General features: G+C 37.7%; 1 protein-coding gene across 3 annotated transcripts in view; it reads left to right on the forward strand.

Moving 5' to 3' along the window:
- Positions 1-20452, forward strand: part of UBE2W (ubiquitin conjugating enzyme E2 W) — an 83238-nt gene that overhangs the window by 61323 nt on the left and 1463 nt on the right. Inside the window, exon 6 of one of the 3 annotated variants that reach the window (XM_047783736.1) lies at positions 7437-13084. The exons of the other annotated variants lie outside the window; for them this stretch is intronic. Within the exon in view, the coding sequence (XP_047639692.1) occupies positions 7437-7450 (14 nt within the window). The 3' untranslated portion in view covers positions 7451-13084. Of the gene's footprint in view, positions 1-7436; positions 13085-20452 lie in introns of those variants that run through there. 3 annotated transcript variants of the gene reach the window in all.

The raw sequence follows: 20452 nt of genomic DNA on the forward strand, positions 1-20452 counted from the left end.
GAGGTTTCAGGTTCGATCCCTAGCCTCGCCCAGTGGGTTAAGGATCTGGTGTTGTCATGAGCTGTGGTGTAGGTTGCAGATGTGGCTCAGATCTTGCGTGGCTGTGGCGTAGGCTGGCAGCTGCAGCTCCAATTAAACCCCTAGCCTGGGAACCTCCATATGCCATGGATGTGGCCTTCAAAAAGACAAAAAAAAGAAAGGAAAAAGAAAATTGGCAACCATTTTGAGAAAGAAAAATTTACCTTTTTACTTCATGTGGAAAATACTTTCTTTGGATTGAATTAAGCATTTCAAAAAATCTACAGAAAAAGAATTTTTTAAAAGTTGGTTATTGGTAGTTCCCACTGTGGCACAGTGGGTTAAGGATCCAGCAATGTCTCTTTGACAGCATGGGTTCAATCCTTGGCTTTGTGCAAAGGATTAAGGATCCGGCATTGCCACAGCTGTGGCATAGCTTGCAGCTGCAGCTCTGATTTGATCCCTGGCACTGGGAACGTCCATATGCTGCAGGTGCAGCCAGAAAAGAAAAGAAAAAAAAAGTTGGGTATCAACTCTGGAGGAAGCATTGAACTTAAAAAGAATCACAGATTAAACATTTAGTTATCTGAGGATTTAAACCTTTGGTAAAAGCATGGAAGAACCTCAAAACACGGTCAATATAAAATTTAAAAAGAAAAGTTGAAAAACATAACTTATTGAAAATAAAGGCCATTTCTAATAATTGCTTAAGAATGAATTAATTATAAGCATGGGCAGAAAAGTTCACGGTAAAATAATTACAAATTTAATATTCGGAAACTATATTGAATTGACAAGAGTTTTATGAAATGAGTGCAGTGCTGGAGGAGGAGAGTAAAGGGTAGAATACAACTGTTTTTCATATTTGCTGGTACTGCAGTGTCGTCCTTTAAGGAAGCAGCAGTTCAGCAATAGTTAACAAGCTTAAAGTTCAACATCAAACCTCTTGTCTTAGTTGCTAAACATCTGAGAATCTATCCTAAGAAAATCATCTGTGATACAAAAAATGTTTTATGCCTGAACTATTCCGTGAACCATTAATTATGACATCCTCTCCATTCCTCGTCCTCTGTTGTTTCCACTTGTGCCATTTGCCTGGAATTAGTCCTTCCACTCTTCTTGGAAGCTCTCCTCACCAACGCCTCGTTGATTGCTTCCTCTTTTAAGGCATCTAATGTAAACGTTGTTATTGTGTCAGAATGCTGGTTTTACTTTTTAAGATATCCCCAAATAATTCTGAGGCAGCCGGTCACTTGATAACTCTTGTTTCATGGATTCTTAGATCCTTTTATAAGGACAAGTTTCCAGTGGGATTTCTTTCTGGATGCTGAAGGTCCACTAAAACTAAACAAGACCCACATTAATTAAATGGCCCTTCAGTTTACACTGCTGACTTCTCCTTTTCTCGCCTCTTGACTTTTGCTTCCTTAAAGGAGGACACTGTTACCACCAGCAAATACAAAAACACTGCTTTATTCTACCCTTTACTCTCCTCCTCCAGCACTGCAGACACTTAAGCTGTCTGTTCCCTCTGTGTCTTTACAAAGAACCTTTTCAAAAATAAAAAATCATTTCTTGGAGTTCCCATCATGGTTCAGTGGAAACGAATCTGGCTAGTATCCATGAGGACACAGGTTCAATCCCTGGCCTCGCTCAGCGGGTTAAGGATCCAGCATTGCCATGAGCTGTGGTGTAGGTTGCAGATGCGGCTCAGACCCGGTGTTGCTGTGGTGTGTAGGCCAGCGGCTATAGCACCGATCGACTTCTAGTCTGGGAACCTCTGTATGCCATGGATGAAGCCTAAAAAGCCAAAAAGCCAAAAAAAAAAAAAAAAAACCCAAACCAACCCCAAAATCATTTCTTGACTGTCACAGTCCCCTTTACCTTATCAAGTTCTCAAATTCATCAAAAATTAAGGTTAGTCAGTAGGAAATGTTGACAAACAATTAAATCAAACATGCTTTAAAATGTCAAAATTCTCAAGACAGTGGTTCATTCTCTTTCAAACCCAACTTCGCTAGTAATAAATTCCCCCACTGTCTTGCCCACAGTGCTTTAAAACCACTTTAAGGTTATTGTTAAACTTGAGAAGAAATTGTCTTGGAGTGATGGAATTTTCAAAATACGTGTATTTTGAAGCTACAGTCTTCTCTGCCACTCTGTCCCACCCCATTGTTAGTATCTATCTGTTTTTTCCCTTCCATATTCCCTAGTAGGGAAATTTTAAAAAGATAATCATGTTTTAAGCCCTCTGATGCTGTCTTGTATTGTTTAAAAAAACTAATAAGTCCTTTACTTAAGTATACTTCCAGAATTCCTAATTACCTGCTTTTGAATAAGAACGAGGAAAAGTTGCATAGTAAAACTAGAAATATATAAAAATTCTTTAAAATAGAGTAGATAGACGTCATTTTTCATAGTTAATAATTTTTAAAGTTTGAGTTTGGATCATCTCCAAGCTAGCCAAGAAGTAGTAAGAAAAGAGGCTTTTCAAATTAAATTAATCTGGGAGTTCCCATTGTGGCACAGCAGAAACGAATCTGACTAGGAACCATGAGGTTGCAGGTTCGATCCCTGGCCTCAATCAGTGGGTTAAGGATCCAGTGTTGCCGTGAACTGTGGTGTAGGTCACAGATGTGGCTCGGATCTGGCATTTCTGTGGCTGTGGTGTAGGCTGGCAGCTGTAGCTCCAATTAGACCCCTAGCCTGGGAACCTCCATATGCCGTAGGTACACCCTAAAAAGACAAAAAAAAGAAAAATTATATTAACCTTTTAATGTAAAGTAGTACAGGGTTTGCATAGGAATTCGTTGTCCAATAAACAGATTAAAAGTACCCCTCCATACAAATTAGCCATTTTTACAAGGCACCTGATTCTAATTCAACTAAATCATGTCTATCCTTGCTTAGTGTCCTGTCCCAGGTATATAAAACATCCTCAGTTCATTGATTTACAGTGATCATTCTTAATATGTTTTCTGCTCCTGCTTGAACCGTGCGTGCCTGAATCATTCCTTTTCCACACTCTCCCTTAAATGGACAATTTTGCTCCATGAGTAAGCGTCCTACGAAATCAAGGAAGGGTAACATTAAACTTTGAGATGATTGAACACCTGCTCTGTCATCTGGGTGGCTGGGTACAGGGACTCTTCCTGAATTTTACCTTTACAAAGATAAAGCATTTCAGCCATGTACTGTATATTCTCCTTTATACATTTCACAATAACAGTTGCAAGCAATATGAAAAATAGCCCACCTTGTCACTATAGTTGAATTTGGAAAATCTTAATCAAAAAGGTAATTGTACTCACTCAAAGAGCAGAATCACCTCAGCTTTGTTTTGGAACTCTTGAAATTTCAGCTTATATTTTTTTGCTTAGCCACTTTAGTTCCAAAAGATCTTCATTGATTATGTTCTCCTTATAATGCCAGTTATCAGGAAATATGGACTCTTGTTATTTCTTCCCATCATCTAATTCTGAAGGGTTACAAGGTCAGATCAATGTCCTGATGTGACCGGCAAAACTAAACAGAAAGATCAGAGAGCAAAGACTTGCTGGGAGTTGGAAGAACTCACTGAAACACTTAATATTTAATTTCTGGAAACCAAGCAGAATCATAGGCCTCAGGTGTCAAGCTCCACAGCCTTTCTACATGGTGCTAACCAACCTACTTGGGTCAGCATGGGTCAGCATTTTGGTTGGTTGTAATCAAAGAGCCAAGTGAGGTTCTAGCTCAGATTGCTGATACTTGTGTACTTCAGAGGCGGCTTCCAGAATGTAGGATGAAGGCATTATTAATGGAAAATAACAAATCTGAAATTGAGTCGCTCTCCTAGAGATTTTATAAGAGGAAAACTTAGCTGACACACCAAATTTGAGTCAGATACCAGTGTTGGGTTCTTGGAAAAAAGCCTCTCTCGAGTTTAGATTTGTGATTTTCCACATTGCTGGCATACTTTGAAAATTAGACCAGTCGCTGTTACCCCACTGTCTTTTTATAAATACATCTCACCATATATTTATTGCATTTCTCTGAAGGTTCTTTTCTAGCACACAGTAACTTATTACAGAGTAAAAAGTCATTGATTACAGCAGAAATTGGTACAACATTGTAAGTCATCTATGCTTCAATTTTTTAAAAAGTATGTGAATACGTATTCCTTATTGTTAATTACTGGAAGCTCTACTTTCCAGAACTCTTTTATAGTTTCTGTTCACTTGGGAATTAAGGTCCTATCTGCATTGGAATGCAAATATTCTGTGTTGCCAGTTAAGGTGGAGATCCATTTGCTTTGAAAAGTCAGTTGAGCTGAGTATAGGGTTAAAAAAATAAAGTGCCCTAACCAAAATAGGTATTTGAATAAGACAACTCATCTGAGCATAGGAAAGGGAACTTACCTATGATTCAGGTCTACAGTCTTCCTTAGAAAACAGATTGGTATCCAGTTTAGTGCATAAATAAATGAACCTTATTTATTTATGCACTAAATAAATGAACCTCAAAGTTCTGTATCATAAAGCAGACATAATTGTTCTTAAAAAAGATAAAAATTCTATTTGTATAATATCATAAAAATATTTCAATGAGATAGCCAGTCCATTAATAATATCCATTTCCTAGGATCAGTATTAAACGTATTCAACTTAGTTCCATAAATGAGTGCTTTTCACACATGGGAGCACAGATTTGTAGTTCCTGAAGCACTTTCCTTAAGGTGACAGAGAATTGAACATTATAGTTTGGGACAACTATTGAGTATTGGCTCCAGAAAACTAGACTTACAGGAACTAAATTGGCATAATGTTTAGATATTATGTCCTAATATCTAAACTGATGAAATTGTAATCTTGAGATAAGTAGGGGAATATCTTTTTTTTATAAAACTATGGGCTACATTCTGGTTCCCTTTAGCTGAAACATTTCCTGTAGGATTGTAAAGGGACCCAGAACACAAAATTGTGTCAGACCAGTGTGAACAAACTTCTTTTCTCCCTGCCTACTAGCTGTCCATAGGTTTACCCACCTTTTGATTTGTACTACCTTTTAGGGTTACAAAACCACTTTCTAAGTTACTGAGTCCACATTTTCACTTTGCCCTTTGTTTCCTGCAGAATAGCTATACTCTTCTCTACTGTGTAATCTTTCTTGAATCAGTTTATCAAAGGAAAACTTTAATTCTCTCATTACACTGTTGAAACACAAACCTAACTGTAAAGATTTATTTTCTTAGAGGTAGCATCTGACTTTCACATCTATTGACCTCTGACTCTTCCTTTTTTTCTAGTCTTGTGTCTCTGGGAATATGCTGGGACATACTTACCAGTATAATGTGATGGTTTTTAATACTTTGGGGGAAATTAAATGACCTTCTTCTTTTAGTATAGTTCTTGCTTATGTACACTTCCCAGAAGCCCAGTGAAATTAGCAGTGGTAGGTGTCACTCTTTGGAACTGGTAGTTTCTATATTATATTTGAGAGTATAATTTTAGTACGGGCTTCTGCAGTTCCAGAAAAAAAATAGGTGGTTATTGTGGTGTTATTTTTTTTCAGGTCGTCATCTTGCCACAGATACTTTAGCCAAGTGGTTAAATATATTGTTCTCCCACCACCTCTTATAGACCTGTATTTGTCTTGATCCAAGATAGGTTTACTCTAACAGTTTCTTTGGAAGCCAGTCCTGGTATCCAGTAATCCTCTTCGTGTAGCTAGGAAACCTTCTAACAAATGAGCTTTTTGCTTATTAGTGATGCCCTTCTTATTTAGGGAAAAGGTGGACATGGGTTTGGCTTATACCTGTCTCCATACTGAACTATTACTAATTGATTCTTTATTACATGTAGCCGTCATGGATATGTGATGTTTCAGTCCCTGTGGGTCCAACTACCACAGAGAATTAAAATCCATCTTTAGAATATATTTATAAGTTTATCTCTTCAAAGATAGGGGATTCCAAGCATGTGGTAGTTGGTTAGTCCTAACTTTCTTTTACCTTCTGACTGAAGGTGGGTATTTACATTGATGGTACCACCTATCAAAGGAAATGTGTTTTTGGAGATAAAAGTGTATTGGTAGTTACGTAGGTGCATTATCTTCAAGTTGGATTTTATGTGACATTTTTCTTATTGAATCATTGTCATGTGGTACAATACTAAAGTTTATCCCCACTAGTTCGACATAGTAAGTAAAGTTTAGTGCCATCTCTCAGCTTTCGAGATTTAAATGTAATTAGTTTTTAAACTAATTTCAAGGACCCTACTGTCATCTCTATTGGAGAAGTGATGTTTCAGAGAACCTCTTCATACTCTTAAGCTTATTCTGATCCATGGCAGATATAGTCTCCTTTATTCCAAGATTCACAATCATTTAAGAAACATACTTTAATGTGACTCTTAGAGGCTGTAAACTGTTTACTTGCCTTCCTTTCTTAAAAATGTTCTTATTTATTTATTTAAGGGATTCTAATGATTTAGGTATGGTTTATTTTTAAAATTTAGTCTGTTTCACACTTTATATTCTTAGGGTATAAGATCATGGAATATTCTGCCAGTTTACTCAGCATGGAAATCAGATTTGCTGCTTTTTAACTCTTAGTCTTTATGAATGGGAATTCTTATTAGCATATTGATCCTCAAATAGGATGGTTTGTGTTAAACGTTTCGGCCAGTTTTTCAGATTTTCTCCTGGAGAGTTTTCACTACTTTCTGTCACTAGTGTGAGAATAACCAGTCCTCAAAATCCTTCAGATATGTTTCGTAAAGTAAATTTTGTAAAATAAGTCATGAACCCCTCAAATTATGTGTTACATAAATATATATTGTCTGTCAGAAGGCATTATTAAATAATTCTGTGGAATTGTTTATAATGACCTCCTTTGTTATGTGGGTATACTTGCTGAGAACTTATTTTTGAAGAACTAATTAATAATTTGATTAGTGACAATCAAATTACTATTGATTGGTTTAGAGATTGTACCTCATTTGTGAAGTTACTTCCTTCAAAGACTTAAACATGAGTTGTATTAAGTAGCATGACAGTGTTGGTCAGGAGTTTACTTTCTGTCTCATTATATTTTTAAATTGTTACCCACTGAAGAATTCTCTTATGACTGATAAATCCTGAATATGTGCTAACATGTATCAATTTATTATTTTAAACAGACCTAACATACTAATAATAATATCATTTTAAGATTTGTGTGAACTACAAATCCTTAAAAGAATAGAACTTGATGTATCTTTCACTATACACTTGAACACAAATTGGTCTTTTTATTTGCAGGGATCAGGGGAGACAAGTCAGAAATGTAAACCATGTTCTTCTTGCTACTTGAAATTATTTCTGTATTAGACTAACTTGTAGATTTTACTTATGCATGCTTAACTTTTTTAATTATCTTTTTTCTCCTTTTCTTAAAGATGATACTTGTTGATGCCACTGTTATCATCCTCCTAGCAGAAGATAGTCCTACTGAGAAAAAGAGCACTTTGATCATTCAGTCTTTGAACTTTAACCTTTGACTGGAAGTGACCTATAGGCAATGAAGACTACTTCCTTTTACTGCATTTTTACTCGTGTGCATTCTGGGCGCATGTTGATCGCTGGTTCAGTCCAGGCAACTGACATGCTTTATTAGTCATACAGTATTAATGCAGGTGTCAGGAAATGTCAAATATAATTCCATTTTTTATTTTTATTTTTTTAAGCTTTTGGAAAAGTTCCAGGTCCTCATGTATTGTGCAATAACATTGACTTCTTTGGCGGTTTGGGGGCGTTCATTGCCGGCAATGGACGTTGTAACAGGAAAAATTTTCATTAACTCCTGCCACCCAGTGATTAATGCATGATAGGGCCTATGAAATGAACTTATCGGTTAGAATGGGATTATAAGTAAAGTGAGGGATCCAACATTACCTTGAAAGTCACCCCAACTGTTTATATTTGGTTTCTATGCACTGTGAACCTAAGGTTAACAGCATGAATTAACATGCGTCTTTAAAGGACTGTAATGAAAGATCATTGCGTATTTATTGAATTGTTTATATTTGCTGTCAAATTGTTTTGACATGGACAGTTTTCAAGTAACATTGGCAGAGAGGTACAATATGTTATCCCTATGGTGAAAATAAATTCATTTGTTGTATATAGTTCCTCAATCTCTGAAGTCAAGGTATGAGTAATATAGGGTATGAATGGTTTAATCAAGGCTTTATTTTGGAAGTAAGGAAAACGGCAGTGATGATTAAACTGCTGCAGTCCATAATTTGGGCTTGTTATTTGTACATTAATGATTTTTTCCAAGTAGATTACACTCTGTTACTTCCTGCTAGCCATCAGCATGAGCCCTACTGCTAAACACTATTTCATTTATTTATGTTTGGAAAATCCATAAACATTTTTGTTTGCAATTTTGTTTCTTTTGTTACGTTTTAAGTCAAGTTTGAATGTTACAGTACTTTAATTGAAGAACTTCTGTCAAGTTTTTTTCTTGTAAATTTTCCTTACTTGTAAGTATCATCTTGTCCTTCAATCCTGTACCCTAAAATAAGAAATACATTTTTGACAGAGGCTTAATGTTTTAACAAAAGAGTGTGGACATTTTTATTTTAAAATTTAGGCAAAAGTACACTATAGAATGGTTTGTTTGCTTATTTGTCTCACACGACCATACCGTTTTTTTTCTGGAGGGATTTTTTTTTTTCTTTCTGTTATTTAAGACTTTGCTTACAGCTAGATAACATTTTTCTATAGAAAAAAAAATTGTTTGAAAGGTCCAGTTCTCAGTACCATGTAAGTTAATGAATCTGCAACTAGGTTCTCTTTTTAAAAAGCGATTAATGTATTTTATAAATTACCTTTTCACATATGCAAAATCTGTTTCTACTACAATGTTATTTTTACTAATGCCTATTGTTGCACTCTTTTTGACATATCCTACAGTAAATATATGAATCAATTTGGGCTTAAAAACAAAAGCCAGTTGACTAAAAGGTTTGAAATATGTACCCCAGCAAAACCATCCAATCAGTAATTGGCAAAGAATATTTTAAAAATTGTTTTTAATCTCTGTATTGATGATATTTTGTAGCTTTGTACATGTTAATTAAGGGCATATAATTTTACACTCAAAGTATAATTGTTGAACTCAGGGGTGGGTAGACTTCAAAAATATGTCTGCTGTAGAAATAACTTGAAAAAAATTTTTAAACAATGGCCAGCCACCAAATTGTGGACACTGTTTTTACTGCTAGGTATCAACTACCACTGTTTAAAATTGAAAACATTTTTGTTCTATCTCGACTAGATATACATAAGTTCTCACTGTAGTCTCTATCAATCATAATAGTTGAGCAGTTTAAACAAAACATAAAATGGGTGTTTTTGGAATGCTTTGAAACTACTTTTAGTTTTAAACTGCTTTTTAATATGAAAATTGAAGCTGTAAATTATGTATTTTTCATATTTTACACAACTGCTCTAAACTACTGATTGACTAGAACATTTTCTGGGGTGGGGGTGGGGGCTCTCTCTCCATACTGCTGGTCCTCTTACTAAAATCCTTTTTTAAAGAAATGACCTGTGACATTTATTCACCAAAGGAATTAATATACCAGGTCAAAGATTAACAATGCTCTAGTATAGATTAATAGGTCCTATATAGCCTCAATTCAGTTTTTTAATACGAATGATAGTATTTTTGAACATACCTCTCTCTCTACGTAGAGATACCATACAATACATTAAAATGATGCAGAGGAAAGTAAAGGAAAGCCAAATCATTTTGGTACATTTTATGGTTTAAGAAGAAGATAGGATGAAATATCGTCAAATTTAGAAGCAGCAACTATTCAAAATCTGCAGTCTGATAACACCTTATGCATCACTTCCTTGAATTTAGGAAATCATTGAAAACTCCTGTGCACTTAGATTTAATTAATTTAAAATGTAAGTTGCATTATTCAGAGACATAAGATGTTTTCCTGAGACATGGCTCTAGAGAAGGCAGTTAACAGCTATGTAAGAATAAAAGCTATTTCTCTGTAATGTGTTGTTGAATGACAACCAGAATACCAAGAATGTGTACATAGGAAAATGCTACTTCTCTGTTCCCTGCCTACCCTCTGTGGGGCGCCGCCTGCCCCTTAGGTCTACAGAATTATACCTTCAGATTTAGACAATACGTACGCTCTTCTTTTTTATTTATTTATTTATTTATTTTAAGGCCATTCTTCTGGTTTGCCAAATTCTGTTAAGGCAGCGATATATTCAGTTTCTTATTTTGCATGCTTAGATCATGAACTTGGTGCCCTTTCAGAAAGAAAAAAAATATATATATGTCAGGTAGGTAATTAATGCCATAGATTTTAAAGAGAGAAATGGTTTTCAGTTTTTTAAGATAAATTTTTAAAAACAAATTTTATGGCTGTCCTCTTAAGGGATTTAATATTCATCTCTAAGGGACTTACTTGTACAAATTCCTCCTTTTTAGCTAACAGGGGAATAAGATTTTTTTTTTAATCCACAGAAGAAAATGCTAAAAATGGCTTTTATATACATACAGTTCATCTGGAAAATGATCTTAATCCTTACTGTTTTGACTAGGCATATAAATATTTGGTATAAAGTAACTGGAATAGTTTATTACTTTTTCCCTTCTGAAATTTTAACTACATGCAAAAATATATATCATTAGATTCCTGTGGTGGATAATAATTTCTTCAGATTCTAAAACAGGTATCTAGTGACTGCTTAATTGTTCCCAGTTTGCATCAAAATTGAACTGACAAATAATGGAAATGAGTAATGATATGAAAATGGTATGTAACTACATATTACTTGTTTCTGGTAATCAAGTCTTATTTTTAAAAAAGCCTATTGTTTTTGAGAATTGAGATATTCAAAACTTGTTAAAGCTTCTTCCTAAAAATAGAAAAGAAGAGGAGGTACTGTGTGTTTAAAAGAAATTTTTTTTAAATAAAGAATTCAGTGTCACTAGTTCTAAGCCTTTATGGTTACTGCTGCTATATTTCTTGATCTCACTTTTATTTAGTTTTTTGTACATATTTTAGCTAAATGTTTTAAGATTTATAATTGTGTATGTAAGTTGATTTCCAAAAAAAGCTGAAGCTTAACTATATGTATTTTCTGAGGATTCATTGCTATCAAAAGCTGCTACTGCACTATTCTGTTATGCTAATACCGTTGCATGATTAAGATCTGTGAAGAAGGTATCTTTAATCTTCACCTGCTGGCCCTAATCCTTTTTGCAGACTTTTGTTTGTTTTTATTCTTCCTTTATTTTTCTTCCTCTCTTTACAGATACAGTGTATCAGTCCTCAGTGTCCCCTTCTAATACCTGAATTTTTCTCTCTTCTTCCCTCCCTTTTTTGCTTCCTCCTCCTTTCCTATTTCATTTCTCTTTCATGAGGTTAGGAAATTCAGAGGAAGAGAATTATTAAAATTATATCAGAAAATGTAATAAAAAGATTCCATCCTCTAAGTAAAGAATTTTATTTTAGGCCAGCAAATGGCTAAATTTGTTGAATTGGTTACTTGATAAATAAGCTGTCATTAATAATAGTTCTCAAATACTGCTGTTGAGGGAATTTTCTTTTTTACTTTTTGGATGTGCCGCTCCCAAAGCCTGATTATTGTCCAGTTAAATTAAATTACCTGTTCTGGTGAAAGTGTTTTTCCATTTAAGTCTAAGCCATTTCCAGATTTGGAATTTTTTTTTTTTTTACTTCTTCTTAATGTATGGCTGCACCCGTGGTTTACGAAAGTTCCCGGGCCAGGGGTTGAATCCAAGCTGCAGCTGCAAGCTACACTGCAGCTGCAAGCTACACTGCAGCTGCAGCAATGCCTGATCCTTTAACCCACTGCGCCATACCTCTGAGGTGACTCAGGCTGCCGAAGTCAGATTCTTAACCCACTGTGCCATAACGGGAACTCCTGGAACTGTTTTTGGTTTTTTTTTTTAATAATAATTTGTGGGAGACTTTTATTTTCTCAGCCTAAGTTTTACATTGATTTAAAGATAGGCTTATATACATTATCATTAGAGGCCCATGGAATCTAAACTTGGATCTCTATCCTTCAAGTTAAAGTTCTGGTTCTGACTGTGTTCCTGATAATTGAGGTGTTTATTGTGATTTTAATTTTCACATGTTAGGATTGGGACTTATAGTTGAGGATGGATCTCCAAAATTATTACATGAATATCTTTTTTATGAAAATTATAACAGGGTAATATCTGAAGCCATTTTGAATATGTGGGAGAAATGTCTGATTAGAAGCCAGTATATCTTCACATCCCTAAAGGACTCGAGTTTCACAAGTTGAGTGCAGTTGGCTGGGGAAAGGAGAAAAAGGTCTTATTCTATTTTTTGGCACATACTCTATCAGGGTTTTGAGAAAAGTTTGCTCCTACAATAATTCTCATCTGTTTCTCAAAGGCAAAAGCATGGTTTCCAAACTTACTGGGCTTTGGCTTGTTAGCTGTGATTTCACCTATCGTATTTCTTGGCACATTGAATAACTGCATAACCCTGCCTCTCTAATGTAAAAAGCTGAAGCAAGACATATGAAGAATTTGGTAGATTGTGGCGGATACCTTGTAAATGCAAGTCTCTTCATAGTTAACCACAGATTGTTTACATAATGCAAATGGACTGTCTGGGGTCAAGGTAAAATAATTATTTGAATAGATTATTAGGTCAGTTATCTGGCAGCCAAGAATTAGGTGCATGTTCAAGTCAAAATGAATTTGTTGTTTTTAGTTGGTATCATTTTTCTCTAAATATTCAGAAACGCAGAATGTACATTTTATTAATAGGAATGGAAGCTCATGCTTGAAGATTTGCATAGGGTGGATGTATATATTTTATAAAAGCAAGTTGTAAAATATGTAAAGCTACTGCTTTTTAAATAGAATATAAATGTTGACAGATAAATCTATATATTATATTTTTAATTACATGTATCAAACTTTTGTTAGTTGAATATAAACTACATTGTGTGCTTTATGGAATTCAGTAACTTTTAATAATAAAGCAGTTGTCATTGATTTTTTTCTGTAGACTTGAATACTAAATTGAATAGATATTAAACCTTTTTGTAGTTTGCCATAATGTAAAAATTTATATAGTAATTCCTCTTTACAAAAGACCATGATCTTTAAAGGATTATAAAAATAGTGACATGTCTGTTTCCAGAATGAATGCAACAGAATGACAGTAGTCATTAAAGCCACTTGTTTATTTAAAGATCATCTTTGCTTTGTAGTGTAGCCTACTATATTTTAGTGGTTCTTCATGCTTTAATTAATTAAGACTGGGCAATTTCAGAAAAGATGGAAAATCGAGACCTGGGTACCTGCTTAGAGTTACATGAGTGTGGAGTTGCTGAATTTCAGGTTGTACTGTTGATAAGGATATTCTGTAAAGAACTTCCAGATGCTTTCCCGAGGATACCAACAGATCAGCTGACTTAAGTGAGTGACTCCTGAAGCTGTGAGAAGAGAGAAGGAAATAAGCAGAAGAAAGGGTATCGCCACATCTCAGTTATGCCCAGCAGGAAGAAGCTCAGTGTGCACTGCTGCTGATCTAAGTTTTCCTTTCACAGAGGATCTCCTGCCCCAGGAGCTCCCTCCTACTCATGGGGGCAGCCCTAAACAACTAGACTAGTAGCTGATTAGATAAATGCAAAGTCCATCTTTCTTTGATGGCACTCTCTCCTTTTATTATAATCCTTAAAATAATTTCTACCTCTCACAGATGGTAGGACTTTTCTCCACCAGTTGAAGCTACTGTGGATAAGTGATTTTGTTGAAATTCTCCCTATATTACTCAGTACTTTTCATACTAACGTAACACTTAGCAAAATTAAATATGATCTGGGAGTTCCTGCAGTGGCCAACAGGGCCGGCAGTGTCTGCAGTGCCAGTACCTGTGTTTGATCCCAGACTTAGCATAGTAGGTTAAAGGACCTGGAACTGTGGTTCAGATCTGATCCCTGGCCCCTGCCCTGGGAACTCTATGCCGTGGGCCAGCCAAAAAAGAAAGAAATCTGAATATAAGGGGCAAATAAGGAACGCTGACGTAAAAAAGTAAGGTAGACAATACCTCCTCATACATGTACCTGACCTTCAAGGACCTAGTGTAGGTAGATATATATCATCAGGAAAGCAATTTCTTTCTTTCTTTTTTTTTTTTTTTTTTGGCCTTACTTGAGGCATGTGGAAGCTACCAGGCCAGGGGTTGAATCCCCTTGCTGCAGGCAGCGGCCCAAGCCCCTGCAATGACAGCACTGTACCCTTAAGCAGCTGTGCCATAAGGGAGCACCTAACAAGAATTTTTATCTCAAGTTCCCGTCATGGCTCAGTGGTAATGAGGACTCAGGTTCTATCTGTAACCTTGCTCAGTGGGTAAAGATCCGGCATTGCCTTGAGGTGGTGTAGGTCACAGATATAGCTCCAATCTTGAGTTGCTGTGGCTGTGGCATAGGCCGGCAGCTGTAACTCTGATTCAACCCCCAGTCTGGAACTTCCATTTGCTATAGGTTTGGCACTAACATCCAAAAAAAAAAAAATTTTTTTTTTTTTAAAGAGCACTCTCACCTCCCAAAAAAGCCTAATACTCTTTTCTGTGCAGTTAATGGCATTCCTATTCAACCTAGTTATCCAGATGAAGAATCTTAACACTATTTACTAGTCCTCTCTGACATTTTTCATCATTAAGTCCTGTTGAGCTCATCTTAAAAACGTCTCTGAAATTTCTCCCCTTTCCAGTCCCTTTGCCATTGTGACTTAACCGCCTGGTCCTGATGTTTGCAGACTGCTCTTCAGCCTCTACACATGTTCCATATGTCACAGCAAAACAAGACTACCTGTAGTTTGCTAGTGTTCTTCCCTATTCCTAGAATGGTCATTATCTGCTTTTCTATCTGAAAGATCCAGTTTAAGTATAATTATAAGGTGATTATCTTTGTCCTTCCCTTGTTACCCTCTGCCAGTCTTCTATCCTGAAATCTTTAACATTGGGACAGTGTCTCAGTTGTGTTTGTGTACCCAGCACATGACACACAGTAACTATCACATAAGCTTTTAATAAATGCTAGTTGAATTAGGGGTTCCCATTGTGGGTCAGCGGTAACGAACCTGGAGAGGATCCATGAGGACATGGGTTTTATCCCTGGCCTCGCTCAGTGGGTTAAGAATCTGGCCTTGCCCTGAGCTGTGGTGTAGGTCACAGATAATAGCTCGGATCCCGCTTTGCTAGGGCTGTGACGTAGACCAGCAGCTGGGATTTGACTGCTGGCCTGGGAATTTCCATTCACCACAGGTACAGCCCTAAAAAAATACATAAAAATTTTAAAAATGTTAGTTGAGTTAACTTGATTGTATTTGTGTTTTTATCCTGGATTTTTCAAAGAAAACTACTCAGGTACTAGCAATTTTGAAACATGCATCCAAACCAAACCACCATCTGAGTGAAATATCATAGCAGAACACCCTATCCTTCCTGTTCCAGAGAGTTTTAAAAAATTACTTTTAAGTGAGTCATTAGCCATTCTTATTTGGTTTTACTTTCTTAAAAAAAAAGTTTCTCATATCCTTGCCTTATTGCTTATCTCTGAGGTAAATTGCATGTCTTGTATATATTCACAAATTAAGGCTACAATTGTTTTAAACTAAATACCTCTAGGGGCATGAAGACGTTCCTCTCATGGCTCAGTGGTTTACAAACCTGACTAGTATCCATTAAGACGCGGGTTCAATCCCTGGCCTTGCTCAGTGGGTTAAGGATACAGCATTGCCATGAGCTGTGGTGTAGGTGGCAGACGCTGCTCAGATTGCGTTGCTGTGGTTGTGGTGTAGGCTGGCAGCTGCAGGTCTGATTCAACCCCTAGCCTGGGAACCTCCATATGCTGCAGGTGTGGCCCTAGATAGACAAAAGGCAAAAAAATAAAAATAAAAAAAGGCATGAAGCAAATACTTAGGGATGATCTCTTCTATACCAAGAAGGAGGCAGTAAAGAGAAAGCATATATCTTCCAAGGGGAGATAGCAAATTTTAAAATACAACATAAAAAGTGATGAGGCTGAAGGAGTGTAAGTAAATGTCAGTCTTTGATAATCAGAGGACCAAGTTGTTTGCATAAAAAAGTACTGTCATGGTTTGAAAGATACAAACTTTGTGGTGGGCTCCAGGCAAGTACAAAAGTCACAAATATAAGAGCTTTAAGACAGGACTTGTATGAACATCAGCCAGGAGGACAATGTGGCTGGTTCAGAGTGAGCCAATGGAGGAGGAGAAGCCAAAGGCCAAATGATACAGGGCTTTGTGGGTCAGGATAAGTTTGAAATGGAATTTTCAGTTTCCACTAAATAGAAAGGCAAGGAGTTCCCGTGTGGCTCAGTGGGTTAAGAACCTGACTGTGAGGATGCGGGTTCAATCCCTGGACTGTGCAGTGGGTTAAGGATCTGGCATTGCTGACAGCTGTGGCATAGATTGCAGATGAGGCTCAGATCCGTTGTTGCTGTGGCTGTGGTGTCAGCCTCAGCTGCAGCTCCAATTCAATCCCTAGCCCAGGAACATCCATATGCCCCAGGTGTGGCCCAAAAAAGATGAGTCTAGCCTTCAGGTTCCCTTTGTGTTTTTTTTTTTTGTTGTCTTTTTTTTGTCTTTTTTTTGTTGTTGTTGTTGCTATTTCTTGGGCCGCTCCTGCGGCATATGGAGGTTCCCAGGCTAGGGGTCTAATCGGAGCTGCAGCCACCGGCCTACGCCAGAGCCACAGCAACGCGGGATCCGAGCCGCGTCTGCAACCTACACCACAGCTCACGGCAACGCCGGATCGTTAACCCACTGAGCAAGGGCAGGGACCGAACCCGCAACCTCATGGTTCCTAGTCGGATTCGTTAACCACTGCACCACGACGGGAACTCCTTTTTTTTTTTTTTTTTTTTTTTCAAGTTCCCTTTGTACTCAGGGCATTTATCAATTAGAAGGGAATCAGGAAATGGAGCCATTGTGTGGGCAACATCATGGAGTTTTGCTCAGAAAATAAAGTCCAGGATGTGCCCCAGACCAGTCTGAACCACTAAGCCAACAACTCACCCATCAAAGCTAATGAAGCCAGAACCCAGTAGAGCTCCATTCCTGGAGTAAAGGTCACCTGAGGAAACAGCCCTGATTGGAACTTGCACCCTGAGTGGCAAAGGAAATGTTAAACTACAGACTTAGATTAAGATGAGGTCTCCGACTGGCCGTGTCCTCAGGAGGTAATCAGAAGCAACAGAAAGCCCTCTCTGGAGAAAGCTCTTCTTTTCATAGGCCTCAAACTGTTCCTCCAAGTGATAAACAATACAGTGGTCAGTACACAGAGATTATCTGGGAAACAAGACACCATGATACAAAAACCAAAACCCAGCAGAAACAGCAGACCTAGAAGGCCTGGGAGGTGTGGGTTGGGGAGTGACATTCTGATGTGGTTTTCTGCTCTGCAGCTGCACCCTGATGGGACCCTCTGAAGAACAAGAACCTGTCTTGTTCAAATCATTGAAATATTGAGTGCCTGCTGGGTCCCAAGGAGCTTAAGATCTGGCAGGGAGGCACAATAGTGTGATAGGGTGATGAAGCTGAGGGAACTTCAAGGCAGGAACAATCAAAGTTGTCTTAGTGAGTCTGAAAGGAACTGCAGGGGAAGTGGGTCTTTGCCAGGCATCTAAGTTAAAGCACACAGCAAGTGCCAAAACCTAGGGGGGAGAGAGAACAATGTGTTTGTAGCATTAACGTTGGATGAAGGAGTGGTGAGAATAAGTCAAGAGATAAAACTAGAGCTAGAACATGAAAGACCAGGTTATAGAGTTTTGATTTTATCTTATGGGCAATAGCAACACACAGAATCAGTTTTCCGTTTGAGAAAAATTGCCTTGGCTATAGTCTAGAGAGTGTGTTTGGGAGGATCGCAAAACTGGAGGGGAAAACAAGAGGCTTGACTGTAATCCAAACAGCGGTTTATTATAAATATTGGCATAAATACAGACCTATACGTCAAAGCAGAAAGGAGAGTCCAGGGTTAGGGTCAACTGATTTTCAAGATGCCAAAGCACTTCTAGGGGAAAAGAATAATCTATTCAACAATATGGTACTAGAGCATTTGAAGAGCCATTTACAAAAATAAAAAATCTTAACCTCACACCGTATACAATAATTGACCCAAAATGAATCATAGACCTAAATTAAGAGTGACATCATTAGTTGTTAGGGGGCTACACATTAGAACCAAGAGATATCACTACGCACTCACTACATTGACCATGGGAAGTTTTGACAAGAATGTAGAGCAATGGAAACTTTGCTACTACTGATGGGAATATGGAATTGTATAAGCACTTTGGAAAATAGTTTGACAGCTTCTTGAAGTTCAACATGCATCTACTAGGCTAATCAGGCATTTTACTCCTAGGTATTTATCCAGGGGAAAAGAAAGTATATGTTCATACAAAGATTTTTATGCAAATGTTTGTGATAGCCCAATTAGAAACATCCCGTATGTCCATCAAGAGGTGAATAGATAGGAGTTCCCATCATGTCGCCTTGGAAACGAATCTGACTAGGAACCAGAAGGTTGTGGGTTTGAGATCCTTGGCCTTGCTCAGCAGGTTAAGGATCCAGCATTGCCATGAGCTGTGGTGTAGGTTGCAGATGCAGCTCAGATCTGGCATTGCTGTGGTTCGGATGTAGGCCGACAGCTACAGCTCTGATTAGACCCCTAGCCTGGGAACCTCCATATGCTGTGGCTGCAGCCCTGAAACAGACAAAAAGACCAAAAGAAAAAAAAAAGCAAAGAAAAAAGTGAATAGGTCACCAAATTTTGGTATATCTATACAATGGAACACAACAACAACAAAAATGTTCTAGGAGTTCCCTGGTGGCTCAGTGGGTAAAGGATCTGGCATTGTCACTGCTGTGGCATGGGTTTGATCCCATGGGAACTTTTCACGTGCTGCAGACATGGCCAATGAATAAATAAATAAAATTTTTAAATATTTAAAAAATGATCTATTGATAACATGCAAACAATACTGATAAATTTCTATTATACTGAGTGAAAACACCCAGGCCAAAAAAAAAAAAAAGTACATACTTAAGGTTTTACTTACATTTCTAGAAATTGCTCAGTTACTGTGACAAACGTCAGATAAGTGTTGGTTCAGAGCTTTTTTGGGAAGAACCACATTTTCCTCAGCTCTCTTGGATAGAGAGCATTTAAAATGTAAGGCAGGAGGAGATCAACGAAGATGGCAGAATAGAAAGATTCTGAGCTCATCTCCTTTCATAGGCACATAAAATTATAGCTCTTTATAGAAGAACCATCAATGAAAAAGATGAGCCTACCAGAAGGGATCTTTTACAGCTACAGTTATAAAGAAGGAACTACAATGAGATGGGTAAGGAGGGCAGGAGCCATTGTATAGTCAGATCTCAGACCCCAATGGGCAACCTACAAAAGGGAGCTTAATTACAATTATAGAGACGTTCATCCATGAGTGAGGAGTCTGAACCCCATATCAGGCTCCTGCACTGGGGAGACAAGCCCCCAGAACATTTGGTTTTGAAGGTCAGAGGGACTTACTTTTGGGAGTCCCAGATAGCTGTGGGAAATAGTGACACCACTCTTAAAGGGAGCAAGCAAAATCCCACCTGCTTCAGGACCTAGGGCAAAAACAGTATTTAGAAAGGAGTCTGGGTCTAACCCACCTGCTGATCTTGGAGAGGCTGGAGCTCAGCCTGGGAACACAGATACCAGCAGCAGCCATTTGAGGTAACTTGTTCTACAACACAGACACTCCTGCTACCAAGCACATTTTGGAATCCCTCTCTAGCTTATTAACCTGAGGACCCTGGCCCGCCACCTTCCCATCAGGCTTGAGTACTAGGACGCCTTAGGCCAAGCAACTAACTGGCCAGAAACACAGCCCCACCTACCAGCAGACAGACTGCCTTAAGACCCCCTGAGCTCACATCCATCACTGGATATGGCCCTGCCCACCAGTTCTTGGCCCCTCACACTAGTGTGCAGGCACAATGTCCGGGACCCCAGGGTCCTGCAGCCAGAGACCTTAGAACCTAGTTCCACTCACCAGAGGGTGGGCACTAGACAAAGAAGGTCACTACATAATGACCAAAGGATCAATCCAAGAAGAAAATATAACTATTGTAAATATATATGCTCTCAGCATAGGAGCACCTAAATACATAAGCAAATGCTAATGGATATAAAGGAAGAAACTGACAGTAACACAATAATAGTGGGGGACTTTTTAAACATTCCGTTTACATCAATGGACAGATCATCCAGATAGAAAATCAGTAAGGAAACATTGGGCTTATATGACACGTTAGAGAAGACAGACTTAATTGCTATATGGA

Source organism: Phacochoerus africanus, chromosome 6, assembly GCF_016906955.1.
Source record: "Phacochoerus africanus isolate WHEZ1 chromosome 6, ROS_Pafr_v1, whole genome shotgun sequence".
Taxonomy (NCBI): Eukaryota; Metazoa; Chordata; class Mammalia; order Artiodactyla; family Suidae; genus Phacochoerus; species Phacochoerus africanus.